This window comes from Sander vitreus, chromosome 5 (genome assembly GCF_031162955.1).
Source record: "Sander vitreus isolate 19-12246 chromosome 5, sanVit1, whole genome shotgun sequence".
Classification (NCBI taxonomy): Eukaryota; Metazoa; Chordata; class Actinopteri; order Perciformes; family Percidae; genus Sander; species Sander vitreus.
In genome coordinates, this window is record NC_135859.1 from 25,690,567 (window position 1) to 25,718,544 (window position 27,978).

The 27,978-nt window shown below is 39.2% G+C and overlaps 1 protein-coding gene across 1 annotated transcript in view; it reads left to right on the forward strand.

The window, feature by feature from the left end:
• Positions 1-27,978, forward strand: part of LOC144518504 (transmembrane protein 132C) — a 123,510-nt gene that overhangs the window by 80,155 nt on the left and 15,377 nt on the right. The window contains exon 4 of the mRNA XM_078251232.1: positions 27,031-27,236. Coding sequence (XP_078107358.1) covers positions 27,031-27,236 — 206 coding nt within the window. The remainder of the gene's footprint in view (positions 1-27,030; positions 27,237-27,978) is intronic.

Sequence of the window (27,978 nt, forward strand, 5' to 3'; positions counted from 1 at the left end):
TTGAACTTTAGCCACTGAACATGGCAGCCTCTGAAATGCGGCAGTGCATTTATCTTTGAAGCCATGTCTCAGCAGAGCCACATAATACTGAATTCATAAGATACTTACCGCTGTAGTAGCTTTTACAATTTGTTTATAGGTTCCAGACCGTTGCAATAATGAAAAGCATTAAGCCAGCAGAGAAAATAAATGGGTGAATCCAGCAAACACTGTAATTTCCTTCACATGTGTTTTAACTGTCACATTACACTTTTTTATTGCAGGTTTGTAGAGCAACTGCTCCACTTTGAATGCAGAATAAACTCCTGAGGGGAAAAAAACTGTTCCTCTGCTGTTGTAAGTTACAAGCAATAGTCTGAGGAAGATTAGAGTTCTCATTTGGATTTACATCGCATTCCATTAACCAACCTTTTGTTTAATTACTCATGGTGGATAAATGTTTGCAGGGGGAATTGCACAGTGCTTTACCCTTCCCTGCTAATGAACGTATGGATGGAATGACTAGCTAAGCCTGTCACTGGCTGTTGTGTACTGCTGTAGATTTCACTGATGCAGCTTGTGTTGTTCAGTTTAGCCCATATATCCCTGACAACAACATAAGCAGCAGCGATGTACATAGGTATTAACTTTCTCTCTTCTTCAGCCCTCCCCTCCCTCCCTCATCTCTCATTCTCTGTCAGTGTAAACTATCTTGTTAAGGTCCTGCGAGATGCTGTCATTTGTGATGCGTGTATGTGCATGTGCTGCTATTGTTGACAAAGCAGTATGTGTAGGTCAGTGGTGTCAAAGCTAGTAGGGGACAGATAGGGGGCAATCACACACATACACACAAATTAGTACCATTGTCGTAACCTCACGCAAGCCTTTCTCTGACAAAGCAAGGATGCAAGAGGAAGAGAGATGGGATGAGAAGATGACGAATGGATCGATTAGGAGAGCAGAGGAAATAAAATGAGAGATCTGGGAAGTAGGGGAAGTTGAAAGGATACAAGACTATGGATGAATGGGAGAGAAGGGAAATCAATGTAAAGGGATTTTGAGAGGAGGGTTGCTGATGACTTAAAAAAGCAAACACAAGACAATATCCCACCGTCTTAACACCAAGATCCCGGACCAGAAACAATTGACCCTTTGCTAAGCCAGGGTTGGCCGGTAACAGCTCTGTCCTGCTCGATTTTGTGGAAGCACTCAAGCATTAGTATTTGTATTCAACCAAAGAAAATGTTGTTCGAGTGGAATTCTACCTGCTCTCTAACGAATTGATTTGTCAATGGGGAAAAAACATCTCCACGATATTTCTATCTCAACTAAATTGTCCACAGTGCACTAAATGGTAGGTTTGTCAACATCGCCGCTGTTAAAACATTTGCGTATGAAACATCCAAAAGAATACGAGTTGTGCATGAAGGAAACTACAGCCAGCAGCCAAAATGCAGCAACTTCAGGTACGGCAAAGGAAGGACAGTCACAGCTAAAAACTTGTGTTAACCAGACGACGATGATTAATGTTTTTACTGGGTTAATGGACTGAGGATGGGAGTAGGATTCGGTATTCGGTTTCGGATTCGGCAGAATCTTAACCAGTGGATTCGGTATTTGGCCGAACACCCAAAATCTGGATTTGGTGCATCCCTACTAAGTATGTCCGCTAAGCAGCCAAACAGGGTTATGTTAAAATGAAAAACAGTATCTTATCTTATATTTTTCTGTATCATACTTATAATACTACTTCAAACTAACTTTACAATGCAATACAAGAATAACTTTATTTCCATGTCATCTACATTGATTATCAGCTGATGAGGATGCCGGCTTTTTGCCTGGGACATGCAGTTTTATCCTCGTTCTTTCAGCACAATATCATGTATGTACAGTATGTATCCCTCAAGAGGATAATCCCTTTGTTCCCAGGGTCCTATGTTCCCAGGACATGTCTGTTGATATAAACTAACATTGTGATGATTGGTCAGGGCTGACTTCGCAGTTCATATTGCAAAGGAAAGAAGGGAGATGGATGTTTCAAAATGCAGTTTGAATGGTAAAAATCTGTTCAGCCACTGTGGAGATATCAATGTCAAAAGTCAAGAAAACTGTCTTGCCCGCCAATTTGAGGCAAGTTGAGGAGTATAGCATCAGTAGGCTTTAAGCAGTAGGTGATTTCAACATATTGATCCAGGGAAACATTGAACATTTGATCTAGGGTAAAAAAAAAATCCTGAGGACATAAAACCATTTAAAAGGTCTTCTTAATGTGTCATATTACATAAGAGGATATTGAGCTGGGAATAGCATAAGACCCTGGGAGCATAGATACGCTCCCCCATAAAGTGCTAAGACACCTTTCACAAGGTTCTGGTTTTAAAATTAATCAGTTGGAAACATTAAAAACTTTTTTTGGAAGAAAGCTGGATGGAGCCAACCAGCCCATGTAGCTAATGGTAACTTACGTAGCTAATGTTTACATAATTAGCCAATGGCAGTTGTCATTTCAGCTGACAAGAAATGAGAAGACTGCTTTTCTGTAGCATTTGTGCCATGAGAGACCAGAAAGCTTGACAGGCATAGCAACAGTAGCTAAGAGGGGCAGGCATGAATTAACATATGGTCATTTCACACACACACACACACACACACAGTCATGCATTTATGGCCAGTGCCATACTGTAACTAAATATATAAAAAAACAATACATGCTTTTGTTCAGTTTCTCCTCTGGACATACACACACTTTCTATTATACTTGTTTCATATTAATGTTGTTCACACAGACACATCCAGGGGATTTGAGCGGTAATTGGTTAGTGTGGAGATTCCTTTAGTGATGTCGTCAGTAATTGAATTTGACAAAGAGGAAGACAAAAACACTCTGAAGTGATGAAGGAGGGTGTATGTGTATGTGTTTATGTTAGTGCGTGCGTGCGTGCGTGTGTGTGTGTGTGTTTGTGTGTGTGAGAATGCATGTTTATGGGAGATTTAGAGTGTGTGTTTCTGCATGTGTTAGGACAGATACAAAGCAGATTAAGAATTGATCTATGTGGCATTTAATTAACCGGTCGCAGAGCTTGACACGCGCCTACGTGACCCCACATGCAGACACACACACACACATCGCTCTGTCCTTGGAAAGGTGCTATGTGTTTGTACTAACAGTAGTCTATATCCTTGACGTTCAACTTCCGGGATTGTTCTGGCAAAGCGAGACTACCAACAGTAGTGGAGAGGAAGGACCTTCAGCTAACAAGACCATCTCTGCAGCCACCTCGTGACTACAAGTCAGTCATCAGGATAGGGAATTCAACTCACCGGTCTCCTGCTGACTCTGCTAGCCTGTCCAGTAAAATGTATCAAATGTAAACATCGACCTATGGCTATGACCCCTACTACGTGGACTAGCAAGACCATCTCTGTGTCCATCTCAATCTCTATATCAGAGGGGCTACCGACGCAAGCGTAGAGGAATGGAACACCGACTGTGACCTTTCTGCTGGGCATCCTGCTACCAGTGTGCAGGCGTCTGACGCTGAGCTGGGTGTAGCTCTGTGCCTCCGTGCCAGCGTCAGTTTCCAGTGGGATGTCGGGAGCTGTGGTGTCCTTTTGCATAGACTTGGCTCGATCCTGGGGTGCCGGTGCCATTCAACCGTGTGACTCTTATACTGTGATCTGACGGCCGCATTCTGCTTTATGATGAGTCATGCACAATTTCAAGGAGCTGATGGGATAACATTTCACTGGAATTATACCTTGTACGAGATTGATTGATTGATTGATTGATTGATCGAAACCTGTAACCACATTTGAAAGAGAAGTGATGAGCATTTTGCTTTCACATTTACATTCTCTTTTTTTATTAACACCCCTATTTATATCACTGTAATTAGCAGGTCGAGCTCAATGCTAGGCTCAGGGAGGCTTCATTGCTTTGATGAAAAATTGATAAACACACTAACTGTTGCAGTTCTCAAACTTGTAACCATTTACCTCTGCCTGCAACTTTCTCCTCCTTCTGTACTGTGGGTTGGATTTTGTTATTTTGTGGCTTCAGTTGGGTTAAAGTTTGGGAATGAATGAAGTGTTACAGTTTTTTTGTGAATAGATTGGGTGCTTTAAGGAAGGGCTTCATCATAGTTTCAGGTAAGCGAACATCAATCAATTGGATGCAGGTTTCTGAAGGTCATGGAGCTATTTTTGTCGATGGAGGTGGTAGAGCACATCACATTTAAAAGACAGAGAAGGACATTTTTTTAAATAGAGCCTACATGCTTTCACTGCACTTGAATATAAAAGAGGGGGAGGCAGGTGAGAGGAGAAAGAGGAGCCAGAATCCTGATGGCCACCAGAGGGCAGAGAGGCCAAAAAAGTAATTTAATCAATTAGTTTGTGATTAAATGTTTTCTGAATCTTTTTTCTTCTTCATTTGCATGTGCACTCCGTATAACACTGTCGGGACTGCTCACACAGTCCCATTGTCTAGACTCTCCATCTTCTACAATGTGTGCAGGTGCAAACCTGTGCAGTACGCTGGATACACTCCCAATTAATATTGAAGACAGGAGTTGGCCTTAAAGGTTTCCAGATAGCAATTGTGAAAACAGTATTGAGTAAACATGTTCATTGATAGTGAGTACAAATCAGAGAAAGATCTGCACTGGACCAAAGCTAGGCTTCTATAGGAATAAATTAGTACAGTAATAAGAAAACTGGATTCACAAAAGTATGACTTTCAAATAAACTCATTGTTTTATCATGCTAGTGAGAAACAAAGTATCACCAGTAAAAGAACAACACTGTGTCCCCATAGGAAGTACACGTATAACATAGCAATACATATCACATAAGTAAAAAATAAAATGATAAAGCCTAAAATCAGTGATGGCAGATTAAAGTTGCCAAGTGGGAGGAGATACTGGTTCTGGAAGTATTTTCCCCATTCTGAATTCCCTTTTCAAATTTGTTTTTTTTTCTTATAATAAAAACACTCAATATTCCTCAACATACACAAACACTCATGAATAATTTAACAATCCTTATGTTATGGCCACCATTTTTATTTTAAACCCTTTGTTGGAATCACTGCATGAAAAGTGGGATTTTCGTCAGTAAGCGGCATTGTAGATTGTCGTGGAAGTTCAGGTTTACGACTACACACAGAAATTTGCAGGCAACACCAAAAACTGCTGTGAATTGTCGGAAATTGACGTGGGCCTTGCTTCCCCGTTGTCTTCCTAATCACCACCGTCCCGTTGTTGTACACAAATCAATAGATTAATAATAACGTGACAATTACACGAACTGCCGTGAGACCGTGTTGGAATCAAAGAGGTAATCAATGCAACATGCTTTGTCCTTGCAGTTAACACAGCGCTATAGCTGCCAAATTCATCCAAACAAATCCAAAGATAAAGTATAATCGTTAGCTTCCGCTAACAGGATTTGAAGCTCTGTGATTGGATGTTTCATACCAAAATGCACCAGGGGAGTTGTACTTTACTTCTCACCATGTGTTTTTATGAACACAGGCTTGTAACTTCATTTTAGTTTTTTAAACTGATATTTTCTAACACATTTGGTAATCTTTTGCACTGATTTCAAAGGAATTCCATACCCAATCAAGCTAGCAATGCTGCAACTGTGAGTCTCTTGTCTATAAAGAAAATTAATGTAACTTTTCCTTACAAAGTTCAATATAGATCTTCCAACTTTAGTTCACTACTGTACCTGGAGATAAAAGGCTAGTTCCCACAAGGTTCGACATTCAATGCTTTTTTTGTAAAGGTTAGTATCATGCTTCAGTAAAGGCAAGGTTAAGGGTTGGCGTTAGGCATGAAGCAATTATGGGTGAGGTAAGCCACCTAAGACTTTATGTGAGTCAATACAATGTCTTCACAATTGAAAGAAATGTGTGTTTGTGTATGTTTGAGTGTTCAGTATAAAGGGCTGACAGTACTATCAAACTGTGGGAAGACATTAGGGAAGAAAATAACTTGTATAAGTTGAGATAGCAAGTGAGTGTTATTTTAATATGACATGCTGCATAAAATGTAGAGTTAGGAAAAAGAAAACCATTTATGAAAACGTATCAGGTTATTTATCAGAGCCGATAAGGCTCATATGTTCTCCTTTTGCTGGCTTCTTTGAACTATATGCACTAAAAGCAATCATTGGTGTCTTAGTCAGCACAGGTGTAATATCGTATTTTGTTAGCGAATCAAAAAAAAAAAGATAAGCAGGTTTTGGTGACACCAAATCCCTCTTCTCCCTCTGGGGTTAACAAAACTGCTATTACCGCCATTTCTTCTGAGTACATTTCCTGTTACTGCAAATTGTTGCTTGCACTATGACACACCATTTATAACGTCAAGATGAGTCGTAAAGCAACTTCAAGCCTCAGGAGCAAATGTAACTAATCAAAATTAATTGAATCTGTCTAACTCAGAGCAATTATATGTTAAGGTTTCTCTGCTATGGTTTCTCTATCCCGTTCTATTAGCTGCACCCTTTTGTGTGTCACAGTGCCAGAATTGACCATAAACGTTATATATACTGAGTGCTTGTTGGATGCTATATAACGTTCGGTCCTCTGGCAGTGAATATGAATTATGTCTATTGTGTCCCATTGTGTACTTACTTTTAATCACTGTAGGAGTTGTCACTGTGTACATGTATTAAAGTCACAAGGACAATTTTCTATACATGTATTGCTCCTGGCTAAAAATAGCTATTTTTAAAACACTAAGAAGGCTCGACACAACATGAAACTTTGCTCGAAGTATGACCAGGGTCTCTACACCTTAACGAAAGCATTGATAACATTGTTTGTGTACCCAGAGTTTACTAAAAAGAAAGGTTTTGAGCAACTCACGTTAGCAGTTGTTGTTTACACTAACCGCCATTTTCCCAGTCAAAAATAGGCAATCTCCGAATGCGAATGAACGGACTCCATAGGAGGAAATGTCATTCCTATATGAGGCTCCTTTTTCAACTATAAGGTCAATATTGTGTTTCACTAATGACAAAACAACGAATTATCCGTGCATTTATATGGAACTAAGCTTTTGGAGCTTTCCATATTTACTCTCCTCCCTCGACTATTTTTGACTGAGGAGAGAAACTGGGAGAGTCCAGGGGCCTTGTGTCATTTGAGAGCCTAGAAAAGAAATGAAAGGTAAAGTGGATTAAAGGCAGAGGTCACACACACACATACACACACACACACACACACACACACACACACACACACACACACACACACACACACACACACACATATATCTAAACTCGCATTTTCCATTTAGCAGTAACAGGCTTAGGAAATAGCCAGCGATTTAAAGTGCACAACATCAGACCAGACCATTAGCAACACCCAAAGACATATATCTGTGGGAGCTGCAACCTTGAAGGAGTCTAAAACTATTTTTCAGACCTCCAGTGATCCAGTTCTTATACAACGCAGAAAGAGATTTTGTTGTTAAATCAGCAAAGCCCTGAATGTTCCCCAGTGCATCCCCATAAAATGTTCCACAGATAGCTTAGTGACAAAGCTTCCAGGTAGTGAGTGAAAAAAAAAACTTCCCTCGAGACTTTATAAAAAATTTAATGTATCAGTGTCACTCACTTATTTGATCAAGTTTGCTGATAACCAGAGATGGCAAAAGTACTCACTTCCCGTATTCAAGTAGAAGTACAGATACTTGTGTTAACAAATACTCTGGTAAAAGTAGTACTGATTTAACTTCTTTACTCAAGTAAAAGTAACAAAGTACAGGCTTGGAAATTTACTTAAAGTATAAAAGTAAAAGTAGCCTTGCAAATGACAACCGTTTTTTATGCAAAGCTACCTGGACCACACACATGTTACTAGAGTGCAAGCAGAGAAACTTCAGTGGACATGGAAAAAAGGCTCTTTATATGCCATTGCCTGAATTTTAAATGGATGTCTGCCAATAGGCCTAAAACATCACATATGTGATTATTGTGACAGAGACTGGGACTCCAGGTTAAACAATTCTGACTGAGTAGCAAGATATGAATTCAATTGTGATTCTGTGAGAATTCAAACATGAGTCCTCTAACTTACGTCTGAGAGGTTTGAGACATTAACGTTAACATTAGCCCAAAATAAAGTCGATTTGAGACAAGACCAAGTAACGTTGACGTTAACGGCCTTGAGTAACATTAACGTTACTACAGTACTGTTACACTAAATCAAGTTACTGAATTTGTTTTTATATCAAGATATACATGCAGTTATTGTATCAGCTAGTATTAGTTTAATTCAAATAAACTGAACGCTCGCTAACCTTAACGTTACTTGGGTTACTTAAGTAGATGCTACCGAACCAAGGCATCGTCATTGCTAGCAGGAGAACAAATGTAACTGACCATTAACGTAAACTAAATAAAGTTACAAATAGCTTTTGATAACAACAAAAAGATGCATTCACCTCTATGTGTTTTTTCAAATTCGATGGTAAATTCTTGAAAGCCAGCAGTTCGTGGTGTTTCAGTTGGCACAATTTGCAGCACATTATAACAATGTATATTCCCATCCAATTAGATTGAATTGAATTGCCGGTATTGATGACGCAAAAAATAGTAACTCCACTGAAATTATTTGAAACTAAAGTAACGAGCCAATTTTGTAAAATGTAAGTTTAGTAGAAAGTACCAATATTCCTGTTAAAAATGTAAGGAGTAAAAGTAAAAAGTCGGCACAAAAATAAATAGTAAAGTAAAAATATCTGAAAAATCTACTTGAGTACAGTAACAAAGTATTTGTACTTCCCATCTCTGCTGATGACACAGCTTTGGTTGGAAGAAAGGGAGCTTATTCCTGTCCTAGAAGTGTTTGCAGTGGGGTAATGACAACACCAACAAAAGAAATGCATTTTCGCTTTGAGATTATGGAACCATTGGTAGGTCTGTGCCAGAGTCCTACTAAAGCAGCGAAGAGGCTCACAAGGGAATTAGCAGATTCCTCTGTCTTAATATTCTTTTTCTATTTATTGTCTAAATGGATCAAACATTGTCACCACTATAACCAGTCTTAATTGGAAGTGAAGAGAGCTAAATATGTTATTTCATGTGTGGTTACTAGTGTAGATAGAGGCAAATTGAAAGTGAGACATGAGTGAACAAGAGAGAGGGAGTAAGAGAGGAAAGTTGAGAAAGAGAGTGAATTGTGGGTCAAAGTCCAAGAAAATTAGAGAAAGTCCGCATAGAGAGGAGGTCAGGGTGGATGGATAGGTCAAACAAACAGAAGACTGCTGTGCATGTCCTGTGTGAAACCAAAATTTCACTTTGACTTGTTAACGTAACATACTTAACCCACGTCATGTATGCAACATTCTTAACTTATGTACGTAAGTTGCTGTAATTAACACTTACATGGACTTATTCATGTTTGTAAGGGTCAGGTGTGTTATTAACTGGTAATAACTGCTTATTACAAGCACCTTAAAATAAAGTGTTACCTACTTATTTTATTTATCTTTTTCTAAACCTAACCAAATAGTTGTTGCGTGCGTGCGTGCGTGCATGCGTGGTGTTATGCTGTGCCCTTCTTCACACCTGCTCTCTCACCTCCATAAAATATACTGGCCTTAATCAATAACTAATTACCTGCTAATTACCATGCTAATATACACAGCAGCAATCACATAAACACACAAACATCCACATATTGATAACTTAAGTAGGGTGGTGCCATGTGTTACACCTGCAAATGCTGTTTCTCACCAAAAACATACACAGGCCGTATTTCAGGGCTATCACTTGATGAAGGTCAAACGGCCAAGAACACAGATTGACTACCAATAAAAACAATCTGAAATGATCTTCCATTTTTTTATATATATATATATATATATATATATATATATATATATATATATATATATATATATATACATACATACATATATATTATTTAAAATGGTAAAATTACATTTCCACTGTGTTTCATTCTGCAGGGGGGCTGCAGCTCCCATAGCACCCCCACTTCTTGCACTCACACTCCCCATTGACCTCCATCCGTCTCTTTCTCTCGCTCACCCTGACATTTTGGCAGCTGTTGCCATGCCTCCATTTTCCGTTCCCTCAGGGAGCCATGTTGCTTCCTGGCAGTGCATTAGCGCCCCATCACTGGCACACATGGACAGTTGAGACACCACAGACAGGACTGCTGCTAGCTGTGTGTATATCGCTCTCTCCTGTCCTGTGCTTGACCTGTCTTTGTAATGTTGCAGTTATTGGTAAGGCAGATCAAGATCCGAGTAGCAACTGTGTGTGTGTGTGTGTGTGTGTGTGTTTGTGTGTGTGTGTGTGTGTGTGTGTGTGTGTGTGTGTGTGTGTGTGTGTGTGTGTGTGTGTGTGTTACGTAGATTTTAATGTTTACGCTCTCAAATCAATGTTGATGGATCAGCTTTACTATGTACTGAAATACAGGTTACTAAATGGACATTTCATAATGGTATGTGTAGTTTTGTTCGGGATTACTCGAGTAGTAACACTTAGATTATGGAAGAATTGTATTGCTTTTAGCAAAATTTTGTCTGTAATGAACATATTTGAAAAAGTAGCCAAAATGTAATCATTCAATAATTCTGTTTTGATTTAACATTCATTTACCTCCAAGAGAGTTTAGTGCAACTGAAAACAAGGATACGATTTGTGAATTAAAGTTCTAATGGGCCTGAAAGTTTGATCGTACTTTATATTAAATTTTTTTTTAGCCTGGACCTGGCCTGAAGTCCAAAGCCCAAAGCCAATAATTTGACACACACTCTCTTTCAATGTATGCACATAGCCACACAGTCTCAGTGCGGTCTGCTGTTATAGGTTACCTTTCTAGCCATCACGATGAAGTGAGCCAACTGTTAGCACTCATCAAGCATTAGTTAACCAGCAGTCACATACATCAAGACAAATGTAAACCTCTTCATCTGCACAACCTAAAATAAACCAGCAATCTATTGCTTAGCGCCCCACCTATAGTTTTGATGTTTTTATTTTCTGCCTAAAACCAACCGAAGCGCACAGAGTGCACATGAAAATGTACCCAAAGACAACCAAAGTATCAAGTCTGTCCTGTCCTGTCACACTCTGGTCGGGTTGCAGACTTCTCAAAGAGCCACATCTTTACTCTTTGACAATCTGTATTTTTATGCATAGCAAGTTAAATGGACCCTTACATTAAAGAAATATTCAACCAACTTTGTATCATAACAATGTTCGTACAGTAGTATGTTTAAATGACTGTTGAACTTCCCTCCATCTTACCAGTGCCAAGATCTCCATACTCACAGGCTGAAAAACGCCAGATGACACGTTTTGGCTGTTGCTCATACACACACAAAGAGAATAGAAACGGATGGAGAGAGAGAGCTGCCCCTCTCTGATAATCAAACATAAACCAAGATTCTGTTACTGCATCACCTAAAACGTTTTCAGACACATAGTGTAGCTTATTGTTTAATCGTAAAATGAGATTTTCTTTTTCTTTTTCAAATAGTCTTTGAATCATAATGGTAAAGATAATAATGGTGTTCCACTGCCTCTGCCAGCAATCTCTTAAATAAGTATTTTACCGTTGGAAACAGGGTCTTTTCATAAAACTGGGCTGTCTATACAGGGGAATGACGCAATTTTTTTTTAAAATTGGTGATAAATGGCCTACAACTACCAGAATGTACTGCACCGCACATGACCAATAAACACTCCCGTTGTTGGGTGACATAATGCGAGCACGTCACAAATCAATATGGCGGTCGGCTGGTAACAAAAGTTATATATTTCTACATGTAGCTACGTACAGTTATATTCAATCAGTTGAGGTAAAACTGGGTAGAAGCCCCAGGGTGTAGCTGCTTTTAGAGCTTTGGGAAGCAGTGACACTTTAAATTTCCTGGAACATCACTGGATATATTTTCCAACTGAATAAATAATAATACTTGGAATCCATTTAGAGGTCGAACCTCTAGTATTAGTTTCGAAAAGTTTTAACCCTAACCCTAATTTACCGCAGTTTTTATGGTATCTTTCTCATATCAAAATCTTAAATACACTGTGTGTGTGTGTGTGTGTGTGTGTGTGTGTGTGTGTGTGTGTGTGTGTTTGTGTGTGTGTGTGTGTGTGTGTGTGTGTGTGTGTGTGTGTGTGTGTGTGTGCGTGCGTGTGTGCGTGTGCACTGCTTAGAATCCCACCAACTACGTGAAACACCTGCACCTGTCTCCCACTATACCAGAGAGAGAGAGAGAGAGAGAGAGAGAGAGAGAGGGATTGAGAGAGAGAGATGATGATGAAAAACCGTGAAAGAGCAAAAAAATAATGTGGCTTTGTGAAATAAATATAGAGCTAGAAAAAGGGAGAGGCATGCTGAGGGAAAAATTGTTTATATGCTCAAGGAAAATGAGACATGAGGCCACACATTATGAAACACAAATCTAATATTTATTTCCGGATGCCACATGTATGGCTCTTCATCAATGAAACATTAACATATTTCTTTAGACTCCGGAAAAGACGGATACTTGTGCTTCTTCCTCCTCTCTGTTCAGTAAAAAATAATTGTCCATTTCAGTTTGAGGTTACAGGAAAATCAGAGCAGCCCAGATGTCCTTTTTCCCCAGCCATGTCCTCAGCTCCTCCTGGGGGATCCTGAGGCCACCTCATGCTGGTTGGGATGTATAATCTCTCCAGTGTGTTGTGGGTCTGCCCCGGGGTCTCCTCCCAGTCGGACGTGCCCAGAATAGGTCTACGAGGCATCCAGAAGGCGTCCTGATCAAATGCCTTAACAGTTTCTAGTTCCTAAATTGTCTCCAGTCATTTCTTTCTCTGCCCTTCTTTGTCACATTTACCGCGTCTCCTTCTACACTTAGCCTATTTAAAAGTTGAGAGAAAGAGAGAGAGAGAGAGAGAGAGAGATTTTCTAAATCAACTGCAGTATTGCTGCATTTCCCACTGCACTGTTCTCTTGTTAGCAGCCAGCAGTCTACCTCCACTGCAGGGCTATTAACATTAGAAAGGCCAAGCTGTTGAACTGCTTTTACAGAGGTCGAGGGCCTGGCCTATCCAGCATTATACCGCTAATGTTTACATCCACTCACGACATATTAGGAAACAATGTAGTGTAAAATTGAGAGGAAAAAAAAAAAACATGACAGTACAAGCAGGTAATCACTAGCATGATTAGCTCCATAAGAAGCTGAACAGACTCCACAGTCCACTAAGTCTGTCCCGGATTAACTAAATGCCTTGAGTACAGCACACAACTTTTTAATAAACATTGTTTTGAAGTTTAGCATGTTAAAGCTTTGTCTAAATGGCTGTTTGGTAGGATAACTAATTCATTCAGAAGTTACAGTACAAGTGTTAATCAAACTATACAAAGAATGAGGGAATGGTATGTGAAAAGTATACATGTAACAGAGTATATTAACTCAACTAATTCAATTCTTTTCTACAACTTTCAAGATAGAAGCACTAAGTACTAATGCAGGATAGAAAAATAAAGAATATGTGAATTGTACTGCAGTGACTGTTGTACCTTTCATTTCAATATGATTTTTATAGCATGTCAGAAATAAGCCAAAAAAGACCAACTCTAACAGCAAGTACAGACACTTAAAAAAAGCAGCCCTTTCACACACATCTACACCCACACACCTAGGCCACAATAGGGCCATACAAATAGACATATTGGGGCCAGTGTTGACTTATATCCCTATGCTAATAAGCATGCTAATTCGCACAACTGTCCAACCCACATAAAACACCCTCCTGCATTTTCCTTAAGCCCAGACCTCCGCGGTAAAGACATTAGAGTCAACGAGAGAGTCTTTGAAGTATAAACTACTTTTTCTTTGTCTTATTGGAGAGAGATGGTAGAGAGTGTAGAAAGAAGAGAGTTTACCGTAACAAATAATTTAGGCATGGTAGGATCTGAATAGGTGAATGTACATCATCTGAACTCGCTGTAAAAATTTGACCTGGTGGAGGCAGCCATTTAGTTTATTAGTAGTAATTGTGCTAGTACCGCAAAACAAATGCCACTGAGACATTCCTTCTGATTGCTGTTGCGTTACATTGCTATTAACTGGTAGATATAGTTCAAGGGACGTTGAGTTTATATTCCCTAAATGCCAGCACAGCAGCAGTGCCAGTATAATCAAGAGGAGAGATGTACTGAAAACTGGATGCAGGATGAACAACAGAGCGTAAAAATATTAGTTACATCAGTGGTACCAGAAGCACAGTTAAGATAAGATATTTAAATGGTTTTGTTTTATTATAGTGGTTTTACTGTAAGTGCAACATTATCTCATACTTGCCTTTATTTTCTTTTTTAAACCACTTTTTTGGTGTCATTCTAATTGTGGTTATGTACCTCTCTCTCCTATTGGAGGTTTCCATCCAATAGTCCGATGAATTTTAAACAAACTTATCAAATGGCAGTTAAATGTATTGCTGACAGCTTATGTAGAACGCTTTCATGAAATATAATGTTTAAATAGCAATGTATGCATTGTATAGTCTCAATGGTAAAAATAATTGTGGTTACCAATTAAAATAAAGTACCCAAACGACCAATGGCTCAATGGGAGAAACAACAACCTTAGCGGTGCTAAAAGGTTGTGGTTAACAGATTTTAAACCACTATGGGGTAAAACTAGGGCTGTCAATCGATTAAAACATTTAATCTAATTAATTACATACTCTGTGATTAATCGAAATTAATCACATACATAATTAACGGTGCCTGAACCGATACTTTTTAAGAAAGTAAAAAAAGAAAAGAAAAAAAAAGGGTACTAAACAACAGTTGGTGACATTAAAGAACGGCTTGTTTATTGCTAAGGCCATATGGTCAAAATTAAATGATTTAATAATAATGTATAACAATAACAATAACTTATTTCACTAGTAAATTGCTGTTGAACGACAAAAACAACAACCAGATAGGAAAAGGACATTTACAATAACTTAAAATGCACCACGAGGCTGTAGTTTACCAGTTTCAGTGAACGCACCGTCTGTGTTGTTTCTCCGACGGCAGCTGCAGATTGTTACACACCGGTGTTGAATCCTCTACAGTAAAACACAGTCAAACTTCACACCGTTTAGCGTTAGCTGTCAGCATTGTAACCGTGTTTAATCCAGCTACTAGCTAGCGGTAGGCTAACGTTAGCTGCTGTCGAGTATTGTGTTAACTAGCGTCACGTGCAGCGGGGTTTGTGTTTCCTGTAACGTCTGTTTCAGAGCATCAGAGAGAAGTGCAGACATATCAGTGGCACCAGATTTTCGTCTGTATGCAAACGTCAATATGGAATGGATTAATCTGCGTTAATTTTTTTTAACGCGTTATTTTTTCTCAGATTAATTAATCGAAATTAACGCGTTATTTTGACAGCCCTAGGTAAAACTGAACCATTTATTGTGCCAATCATAGCAGCCTTATGTCATTATGAGACTGTTCTCCTTCGAAAAATTACAGCATCCGTTTTTCATAAATACACATGCTCATTGTTAATTTAAGAAATGTGTTTGCATAGCATGCTGAATTTATTTACCAACACCAGAACTTTTAATTTCAAAAGCGCATACAGTGTTTAAGACTTGAGATACATTTTTTTCAGAGCTCCATCCAGCTTTATCAATGCAAAAAAATCCCACCCAATAGAAGGGAATGCCGTCTTTTATCTTACATCAGCTAATTTCTCTTTCATACTTTCTTCTCTCTGTCTTTGACTTCTCTCTTCCCGTTATCTTTCTCCCTCTTCCTGTATATTTTATGTTGTTGCTGTCAGATTGTCACCTTCTGGCTGTTTTTCCTGTTAAATTTGTATAGCTCTTCCCATTCTTTTATTTCCATTACTGGATTTCTTTTTATATTTCTCTATTCATCTCTCTCTCTTGATTAGACAGTTTTTTTCCAGAGAAAAGCAGAGTGCAAATGGCCATTCGAGAACATTTTACTCCCCCCTTTTCCAAATTCAAAATGACAGGCCCAGTGATATTCTGCTAACTTGTGTGTGTGTTTGCGTGCACCTTCCAACTGCTCTCTCCATCAGCTGTCTATTATCTGAGCCAAATCACAATCATATATGGGGTTACAGGCTGCTAATGGGTGCACTTGTGTGTGGTGTGTGTGTGTGTGTGTGTGTGTGTGTGTGTGTGTGTGTGTGTGTGTGTATTTATGTGTGTGTGTGTGTGCGTGCGTGCGTGTGTGTGCACGTGCGTGTGTGTGTGCGTGTGCATGTGTGTGCATGCAGAAAACAAAAACTCGTGCCTGAATCCCAGCCATATGAAACTGCAGAGGTGATTGGTCTAGTGTGGGATTTTTAAATGACGGACAGGTGGGAGGTCTAATCCCATCAGAGAGTTGATTAGTCGGTCCCTCAGGGCCCGCCCCTGTCTACCGAGTGGGCCCTTATTGGATGATATGATTTTTAAAGTCAGATGGATTGAATGCCCGAGGCATAGAACAAGTGAAATGGGCAGAGAGGGAAGGAGGGAGAGTGTGAAACATACAGAGAAAAATATTGCAAGATGAAATCTGAGAGTGAGAGAGATGAATGGATTGCGTTGCAGGGAGAAAATATATATCTGAGAGAGACTAATAGTGAAAATCCGAGAGTCTAAGAGATAGACGGAAGACAGAGAGAGAAGTAACTGTAAATTCAGACAAATCACTTAGCTTGAAGGGAGAGGAATATGGCTTTAAATAAATGACTCAGCTTGGGGAGATCGTCTGTAAATGGGGGTGAGTGGGTGGTTGACTTTTGGGACTCCTGAGTAGGTTTTTGAGGAAGGGAAGGGGAGTCGAGTGGAAGAGGGAAGTGTAATAAGCTTAAAGTTCATTCCATAGTCTGAATAGTTTATGCAGCGCCACAAAACCAGTAAAAAGCTAGCAGAGTTGTTGTTTTTTTGTGTCTTTGCTGGTTTGTTTTTCATTCACTGGACAGGTTTTACATTGTGCAAGAGCTCAGCACAATCTGGAAAAATGAGGTCTGGAGCAAACATGTTATTATTTATGTCTTTAATAACACTTGTCAAAGGTGAATAATGCTACAGGCTAATGATAGATCAAAACACAGGAATGCTCTCCCAACTTTTATCACATTTCCCCATGTGTGTTGATAACTGCACAATAAACAGCATACACAGAGTAGCACAATGTAGGTGATATAAAACAGTATATATAGGCTGACATTTCCCCAAAATTCCGTAGCCGAGTTGCTGGAACTGTGGGAGTGTTTGAAGCCAGAAGTGACAACTCTAATACAAGTAAAGCAGAAATTGGCCAGTACACGAAAATCCACATTCACTCGCTATAGGACCTCATGCACTAATTTGCGCTTTCTATACAATATTTCAAAAAGCTCACTCTTAGCAGATGAACATAAGGTCTCTCATCAGACCACTTTGGATAAGAAAAGCATATGATGCACAGCTCAAGTGTGCGTACACTGGTAGCACTGGCCTGTCACCAGAGAGAGTCAATACACATAGTCCAAAAATGAGCTAGAGTATTATTTTAATAAATAAAGTCACCAGGGCGGTCTGAAAGAGGTCTGTAAGTACTGACAAATGCCCAATGGTTGACACAAATTAGTATAATGGAACACGAGCCGCAGGTGCCTCTCAACCAACAGGACCATTGCTTTTAAGGTCGGATATTCACAGAACAAGCAGAGGTTCCTTTGGGGGATGGCGCCAAGACAGCGGCAGGTGGTTTGACAAGCGCACAGTAAGAAGCCGGATTGTTACAAGCATTGCATGTTCATGCACATTCATGCACATCAGATCGAGACACGACCATCAATTAACCTCTACACAAAGCCACGAATAAAACATGTCATTTTCTCTGAAACAAGCCTGAGGTCTGTGGGTCAGAAGTTCCTGCATGCATAATAAGCTATTTTAACTGTAGGTGGATCATTATAAGTCAAAGTATGTGCTTGTACTGTAGTAAAAAAAAAAGAAAAGTTTTTCAGAGAATTAAAATGTGGACCGTTAAACTGCTATACTAATACATGTAATATATACGCAATCTGAGCATGTGTTGCAACAGTAGCACATGTGTAGCTTATAGAGTTTTTGTATTCAATAATAATAAAGGGTTATAGCTTTTGACACTTTATAAAAGCTGCGGGGAAAAAACTGAAGCATGTTTCTCCACGCATGGCGCCTCTGTGCACTGTGCTGTGTGTATGTTTGTGCTGTTTTGTGTGTGTGTGTGTGTGTGCGTGTGCGTGTGCGTGTGTGTGTGAGACTGTGCGTCCCAATAAAGTGAATAGGATTTAGCCTCTACTTTTTTAATAAAGCACAGTTTAAGCAGCCAAGCTTTCTGTCTGCTTTGGCTGGAATTGCTGCTGAGAAGTTAGGAAAGTTTCAGCAGTTGTCTTTGGAGGTTTGTACATTGTTGTGGTGTTGTTTGCAGTATTTGATAAAGTTGAAGGCAGTTTTTTCTGGCCTCTGTGTTTTCAACAACTCCTAACTGATTTTACTTTCCCTCTAGTACTTTTTTCTCACTGCTTTTCCTTTGCTCTTCTTTTACTTCTCTCCCTCTCTGTCTGTCTCTTCAATTGTTTCTCACTTTGCTTTCCCTCTCGTTCCCACTCCTGTTTGGCCTGCTCTCTCTCTCACTGTTTGTGTCTTTCTCAGAAACAGAGAGATTAAATCCATTCTTCAGTGTCCGAAACCTCCAACTCAGCTGTTTACTTGCAAAAACACCAATACAATTGTTTGTGTGTGTGTGTATGTGTGTGTGTGTGTGTGTGTGTGTGTGTGTGTGTGTGTGTGTGTGTGTGTGTGTGTGTGTGTGTGTGTGTGTGTCCAAAACTGATTCATATTTATTTTGTCTTTCCAATTAAAGTTGTCCTTGTAGAAATAAGTTAATTTAAAATAACAATAATGAACTGTAATCCTTCACAGTCACTGCATTTACTTTACTGTGATGCACGGAACTTTCCTCATGTTGAAATTTTAAGGTTAAAATCAAATTTTTTCTTTTTGGCTTTTCAGGAGGCTTATTTTAACAACAATGATATAAAGCTTTTTGAAGTTAAAACCTTTGGGTCCTGCTCTCTCCAAACTGAATGTGACTGGTCTCTCATGTTAAGAAGTTGTTTCAAACTCCATGGGGACAATCTAATCTCAAATGTTGAAGTTTCTGCTTTATTTTGCAAAGTTTTTTTCTTTGAGAGCCATTCCAATTTCATCTAATATCCTCTGTGACAGAAAGGGAGCAAGCGGTTGACGTCATTCATTTATAAGCTTTAAATGTGCTGGCAGATGTATTTTTGAACCTTTGGAGTGAGCCAGGCTAGCTGTTTCCCCATGCTTCCAGTCTGTATGCTAAGCTAAGCTAATTGCCTGCTTGGTCTATAGCTTCATATAAGGAGATGAAAGTGGTAAAGATCTTCTCATCTAAGTCTCGGCAAGAAAGCGAATATGCACTTCCCAAAATGTCAAACTCCCTCAACCATGTATGATAACTGATTTACTTTAATCAGGCAGGCATCGGGCACAAACCTCACATTTTTTTCATGTAGTCATGATAAAATATGTTAGTTGTTATCATAAGAAAACAAACTGCAATATAATTGAATAGAAGAATAGTCTAAAGTAGAATCAGAGTATGGACATTTATTAATCTGATGTGATTACTTTAAGTCTGGACTGATACATAAATGAAACATATGGCACACTCATAAACAAATAAATGAATAAAAAGAACTGACAGCATCATTTAACAAGATCTCCTCTGCCACTCACACTGTCAGGTCCCCAGCTGTGTGTGTGTGTGTGTGTGTGTGTGTGTGTGTGTGTGTGTGTGTGTGCGTGTGCGTGTGCGTGTGCGTGTGCTTGTGCGTGTGTGTGTGTGTCTGCTTGTATTCATGCGTTAATTCTTTCTCTGTGTGCCGCCAACTCCACATCATGTCTCTGGCAGCTCATGTGAGTCTATTTTGGCACTCAGCTCTGTGCCATGTGAATACACACACACACACACACACACACACACACACACACACACACACACACACACACACTAAGAATACAGAAAAAAAGAATCCACAACAAACAAAAAAGAACAGGGGGAAAGACAATTGACAATTAAGATTAAATAGATTTAAAAATAAATTTGATTCTGTGTCAATAAAGCTTTAGCAGATACATTAATAGGTCAGGACAGACTGTGAGAATCTATTTGGTTTTATTACTATTTACAAAGGGATTGGTGTTTTCCCTGTCTTTGCCTAGTGGTGTTTTTAGGAATCTCGCTGTGTCGTTTGTTCAATAACATGTCTGTCTGTACATATAGTTTGTACTGGTAATGGCAGCAGAATGGATGTTAGCCCAAGCTAAATTTAAAATATTTAAAATAACCTTAAACCTTAAATATCTATGAAACAAAAAAAGCTGCAAGAAAAGCAAAAACACAATATATGTTTCTAAACACAAGACCAACTTTCTGACTCAGCACAAATCAAAAAGGTGGGTTGTAAAAGCCACATATAACATTAACCTGTTTACCCTTTTAGCAAGGCACATATAGAGCTCACTGCTTAGCAGTTAACAGGTAAAGCAGCTCCAAAGAATTTCTAATCAAGGAAGAAGTTCCACTCTCGAGTCGGGATACTGGTGAGTGAGGGAGCTCACAGGTGAGTGCAGAATGAATGGTGGTCTATGGAGCTATACCCTATGGCTATACCCCTCAAAATCCACTTTTCTGAGGATATCATGTTTTGTCTAGTAATTTGAATGCTGCATTTGAAAGTGGAGGCTAAGAAAATACACACTGCTGGGTGTTAGATTTTTTTAAAGTGGCTTTTTTGTTCTAAAAAGCCTTTTAAAATGTCAACGACGTCATACACATCGTACGGCCAGAGATACTGCTTTACGGCAAGCTCTGAGTCACTTCCTTTGTTCTCTCGAAGCATCGACAACACAGCTGACAGGTTAGGCTCTCCCTGTTAATACACGTGCTAGAAAGAGGTTTACTAATGTGTTAAAGACCACGCCGAAATATTCTCTCTGACATTCTGGTTCCGCTTCGGATGCCATCAAGCGGGATCTCCGATCGTAATCAGTCCTTCACTGACCAATCAGCATTCATTAGCAGAATACTAGCGAGTTATGGGCAACAACGACTCAACATGTAAGACATCAAAAGGACATAAGTACTCGTTCATTCAACTTTTGACCTATAATCCATGTTGAACTTGCAAAAACTACAATCAAATCTGAGTTTTCTCAACGACAATCAGGCGAAAGTGACCATCTAGCTCCATAGAGTCCCATTCATTTAGCACTGGACCGCGATCACCCCCAGTGGAACTCTGGTGGAACTGCAACCAAATTCGGTACAATGAGGCTGAATAGGGAGTGAAATGGATCTCCGTAAACCGGTTCTGGCAGCTCTTAGAAGCCGCTCCCATACAATTAAATGCATTCTCAATTACGTTTCGGAAAAAAAGATGGAAAGAAGCATTGTAAACAACTTCCATGGCAAATAGCCTGCTAGTATTAGAGTAAAGATCATGAGTTGTAAATCGTGTAATTATCCTGCATCCATTTTGTATTAGTAATTCAGAGTTGGGAGGAGGCCTCGGGGGAGACCCAGGACTAGGTGGAGGGATTATATCTCTAACCTGGCCTGGGAACGCCTCGGGATCCCCCAGTCGGAGCTGGTTAATGTGGCCCGGGAAAGGGAAGTTTGGGGTCCCCTGCTGGAGCTGCTACCACCGCGACCCGACCCGGATAAGCGGATGAAGATGGATGGATGGATGGAATTCAGAGTTCATCGCTCTGCAGTGGAATCAAATTATTATTTCATAAAACCCAAACTCCAGTGTAGCTGACCTGAAAAGTTCCCAGTCTATTTCTTCAAACTTTCCAAAAGCTGACTAAATGAACAAAAACTTGATTTTTCTAAAACGTTCCTTTGGGACATTCAGCCATAGAGCAGAAGTAATTCAGCAAACCTGTGGTAGAAATGACAGTCCTGGACAATGGCTGTGTGGTAGTTCAAGCAGAACCATTGTGCATTCCCATAACTTCTGCTGTCTCATACCTTCATTGGAAACTAAATCCTGCCACAGTTACCAAGTGCAGTTTTCACACTGATTTTCACCTGGAATATAAGAATGATTTGGAGAAATAGTTTGAGGCACCAACAGTCTAACATCCCTTTGATGTTAACAAGCGGTAAATCAGGTTTCAGAGAGAGACGAAGATGAAGAGGGAGACGGTTCGATGGGGGAGGGAGGGCAAGGCGGAGACAAAAGAAAAAGAGAGGGTCAAGAGAGGAAAATAGTGGATGTTGGGGGAGATGTAAAGAAAGTAAAAGAGAAAAAAAAGAGAGGGTTGGGCACCTTTCCTTTTATGTTGGGGAGCAGAAGCAGAGAGAAAAAAGTAAAATTGAAATAAATTAAAAGGTAAGAGTAGATAGAGACGAAACGTTTTTGCACTTATGTACAAAATGTTAACCTCTTTTGAGATCAAAGACTTTCATGAGGAAGCCAGAAAAAAAATGTCACACGACACAAAGTGTGTGTAGTGCTGTGCGTGCTTGTTTGTATTTATTAGGGAAATGGAAAGTTCTTAGCCTGAGCCGACCCAAGCGCAACAATAATCAGCCAGAACCCTGAAGTTAATATTTTAATGTCAAAACTCGCAATGTTCTCCAAATTGTCACTAAGTGGCTAAAACATCATAATCTCATAATGGTGAGTGTTGAACCTCTCCTACACAGATTTACATATTCTTATAGAATAGCTTTTTAACACACAGCTAAAACTATAAGCTAATGCTAGCTGGCAAGTTAGCATCACTCATGCGGAGTGGACCTAGGGCGTACTCACATTTGGCCCAGTTAAAACGTGCCATAGCAGGTTTGACCCCAATGTCCGGTTCGTTTGACTAGTGTGATTGCTCTGTGCCCGGGCACTGTACGCTAAACCGTGCTCGGGCATGCTTGAAAGAGGTGGCCCAAACAACACAGGACTTTCACCCAGGAGACTGGGGTTTGTGGCCCATTCTTGTCCCATGTGTCACTGAAATGTACATTTTGTAACCCCACCCACAATGTTTTCCTAAACCTAACTGTCCCGTTCTTGTGCCGCATGTCAGTTAAACGTACGTCCCGACCCAGCGTCATAAAGTGACGCCACGAGCCCCGACCAAGCACGTCAAAAAAAGGCACCAAAGGGCTAGACGCTTCAGTCAGTAACAAACTTGCGTCGGTAACAAACGCCGAAGGCACCTGACCAAACGTCGCTTTTTGACTGGGACTGAAAATGGATGCCACTAGAGGACAGAAAGTCTCCCAAATTACAGATGTACAGTACAGGACAGGCTTTTGAAATTGTTATTAGATTAAATTATGAGTTAGGAAAAACATTTTTTTACTTTTGTTTTTACTGTGGTGTGTGTTCAGATAGGACACAAAGCAAACGTTAGACGTGAAGAAGCATCCACAGACAGAGCGACATGACCATCCCATTGGAGTTATATGTTTGTCCTGAACATAATATGTTTAAGGTTCCAAAAAATACAAAGCAGAAAATTACTGTCAATAATTGCAAATAAATAAGGTTGAGATAAAAAAAAAAGAAGTTGTCACCTCAAATTACATTTGACCAAAAAATGCACAAATTCTATGGTTCTCCCCAAAATGTAAGACATGTGAAGCACCCTGGTATGAATGTGTATGACTGGATGAATATAAAAGAGGGTGTTGCTGAAAGAGAGCATACACACAAGGGAACTCTATCCTAGGTAGATTCATGTTAGAAATACATATATGCATTTAAAAACATATTAAATTTAGGGGAAATAATCCGTACGGGTATGGAAATTAGCAGTTTTGCAAAATTAGGTGGAAAAGCATTGAAAGGTGAGGCAGGTAGACTTTGAAAGGCAGAGAAAGTCAGACTAAAAGGTTCATGTTAAGTATGAGCCTGAGAGCAAAAAAGGAAGGGGTGAGGCGAAAGAATAAGGTGTGCAGGATAAGTGTAGCGTGGAGAGATGGCAGCCAGATTAAAGGGAATAAAAGTGTATGGTAAAGAAAGAGGGGGAGGACAGGTTATAGACATGTCAGGAATGGGTGATTGGCTATGGAAATATAAAAAAAGAAAAAAGAATCAGAAATAATGAGGGGGACAGACAGAGAGAGAAAAACAAAAAAACAGTAAATATATTCAACACAGCATGATTTAATATTTACCCTCATTATAGATTTTACATGTGTACATGATTTCAGTCAATATTCTTTATATTAATTGACAATCATAGTTTTGAGTATAATTTCCGAGACAAAATATCACCAACTAACTGGTCCAGAATAATATATATATATATATATATATGCTAAATCTTGATTTAAGATAAGCTACCACAACAACTGGGCAAAGATCACAATATGCCTACATTGCATTAGGATCAGTTTCCTTCTTGCATGACTCCATTGTTGGTAAAACACGTGGGATGATTTGTCCAAAAAGATGTCATCTCAATCAGTCACACAGTCAGATGAGCAAGGAGGGTGAAAATGAAACTGACTAAAATCCTGGCTTTTCCATTTTTCTGCCTGTCAGAGTGTCTTTAAGTGTGCTGTCCACTTTCTGAAACACAACCATAATAATCCAGTGTCTGAATAAATGTTTTTCACTTCAGTATCAATTGAATTTGAATAATGCTGTTCTAAAACTAGATATCTGCATTTCCATAATTATGGAAAAACACGTAACGGTGCTGTTAAGCACAATACATAAATTCAGTCAAGTTGATACACAAGATGTTTTCCGTTTTCCACAGATCTGACTGTCTATGAAACTGAGAGGTAAACATAAGAATGATGTCCATCCAGATCCGATAAGAATAATTTAATTTGGTTTTACCATAGCATGATTTGGGCAGCTTTAATGTGTCATTTGAGACAATGAATATTTATTTAATTATTTGTTGCATCCTTGTTGCGTCTGACAAACTGTGTCTGAGCAGACACCATATGCATATGAACTCTGAAAATGGTTTAGTCTGGAGAAATCATTGTTAAAGGACAATTCCGGCACAAAACAAACCTAGGGGTTAATAACAGATGTGTACCCACTCGATCGTTCTCTGGGACATGTTTTCATGCTAATCAAATGTTTGTAAAAACAAATCGCTATTTTATACCACTAAAAAGGCTCAACATATCACCACACTTCAACAGTAGCATAATGAGGGTCCCTAAATGTTAACCGAAGCATTGAGAACATTGTAAGTGTACAGACAGTTTAGAAAGACAGTAGCTCCCAAGATGGCGGCCACCTGTATACGAGAACACAACTGTCTTTATAATCTATCTTTTTAATAAACTGTCTGTACACTTACAAAGTTCTCAATGCTTCGGTTAACATTTAGAGACCCTCATTATGCTACCGTTGAAGTGTGGTGATATTTTGAGCCTTTTTAGTGGTATAAATAGCGATTTGTTTTTACTTTCCCTGTGCCCCGAATACTAGCGTTGTAAGCTAATAAGCGGTCCGTGCTAGCTTGATTCAAGCTACAAACACATTTGATTAGCATGAAAACATGTCCCAGAGAACGATCGAATGGGTACACATCTGTTATTAACGCCTAGGTTTGTTTTGCGCCGGAATTGTCCTTTAACTACAACTGTTGGGTCACCATTCAGTATTTTAAAGTGCAAAGAAACCCGTTTTTTTTTTCAATTTCAACAGTAGCTTCAACAGAATCTTAATGAGCAAAGCCAGAGTACTAGTTCAAACCAGAGTGACATAATTTGTAACTGCTAATCCAAAGGGCACTGCTATTTGGAACAGTGGTAGAAAAAGTACTGAGATCCTTTGCTTGAGTGAAAATCCTAATTACGTATGAAAGGATTATCAACAAAATCTTTTGAAAGTATCAGAAGTTAATGTTCTGCAGTAAAAATGTCTGTGACTGATATATCAATATATAATAATACTATATAATATATCATTGCTTTTATTAGATTTTTAATACTGAGTCAACAATGTGTAAGTAGCATCTTACTGTTATAGCTGGTCAAGGTAGAGCTAGTTTTAAATACTTTATATAGTTACTGTAGGTGGTGTAAGTGTAGACCAGTGGTTTCAAGCCTTGGGGTCGGACCCCTCCTAAGGTCACCAGATAAATGTGAGGGGTCATGAGATGATTAATGGGGTAGCAAAGAAGAAAAAACAAGTACCTTCAAATTGTACTAGTTCTTGAGTAAATGTTCCTAGTTACTTTCCACCATTGCAAACAATGTTAGCTGAGTTATGACTGACTCACATGTAATGTAGTGTGTAGGGGTTTGGGGTTAAACAGAGTATAACTGTAAAATGAATCTGTGACTATGAATTATTGTAAACAATGAGACCATGGTTTAGATGACCGATAGTCTCCAACTTAGATCAGTGTCGTCATATGTAGGACTATTATTCATAATTCCTCTCTCAGAGAGAATGTTTTTGCCCTCTAGCCCTCTTCTGATTTTAGACCAGATCTCCTCCTAGATCCTTTGGCACACAATTTAAAATACAGTGCAAAGGTTGGCAGTATTCTCCTGGGTGATCTGATGTGTTCAAAGCAATTATACTAATGTCTTAAAATGAATGTGAATTACTGGTTTTAGAATGTTACAAGTTGTACATTTAATACATTGCTTCAGATTGGTGGAGGTGACACGAGTTCCCTGGGTATCAGGTGCCACCAATGTGGCAAGAAGAAGCTCCAGAAGCATATTATTAACCTTTCTTTTTAGGGCACTTTGCAAAAATGTGTTCCAAAGTGTTTTACAGGATGAATAAAAGTGTAAGCAACCACTGACAAAAGCTCTTATCGACTGCAAGAGCACAAAGTTCTGATGAAAACTCGCTCCAGGCTGTGTTTAAGGAATGCACAGCTGGGGCTGCATCTGTTTCTGCAGAAATCATAGTGTCAGACGCTGCATGCATGTTGTCCCAAACACAACCCAATTCTCTTCTTTTGTTCCTACTCTTGTCCTCTTTTCAGGTTTCCCCAAACTGTGACCAGGTTTTGGTGAACGGTAAAGAAATGCGCGGCCGGCAGTCTTTGGCAGTCAACTTCACCTACCTGCACCTATCTGCTCAGCTGCAGCTCACAGTCTGGGTGCCCAAACTACCTCTGCAGATAGACGTGTCAGATACTGAGCTGAGCCAGGTTAAAGGCTGGAGGGTACCGATCATCACTAACAAGAGGTAAATTACCTGTATGACCTTAAGGGCACAACTGAGGGAAACATAGAGGGTGTAAGCATGTGTAAAAGTTTGCATTTTACTGATGTATGTAGTGAAGGCAATTGTACAACATGCCTGTGTACCTTTCATTTTTGTGGGAAAAAGACAATATAGCAGCTATATAACAGATCAGACCAGGTAACACAAATGTAAAGGTTTGTTGTTAGAAAACTGAACGTATATAGTGTTCACGGGTGGGAAGCCAGTTAGGGATCCTCTTCTTGCATCATCTCCAGCTCTGCCAGCTACTTCTGGCTGGCAGTTAACAAAAGAGCCCACCCAATACTAGATTTTTGAGGCCAAAACAAATTTTTCTATTGCTACAAAAACATGTTTAAGCTTGTTAAGTGTACCTTGGCCCAAGCTTTGACAGTTGACAAATAAACTTGTCTTTATGGTGGACAGATGTCTTTGGCAATTTTGTTGTTACTCATCAGCTGACATTAAATCGCAGATACTAATATGTCTGCAAAAAACTAATATCGTTCAATATATTTTTTAAGTTGAATTATTTGTCTAGCTCTAGTCTATAACCGATATTGTCCCAAGAGAGGGGAGTTGGTAACATGGTAAAATAAGATTAATAAACATATTTAAAAACAAAAAAAACAAAAACAAACAAAAAAAAGAAATATGTATATATATATATATATATACATATATACATGCATACATATACATATATACATATATACATATATAT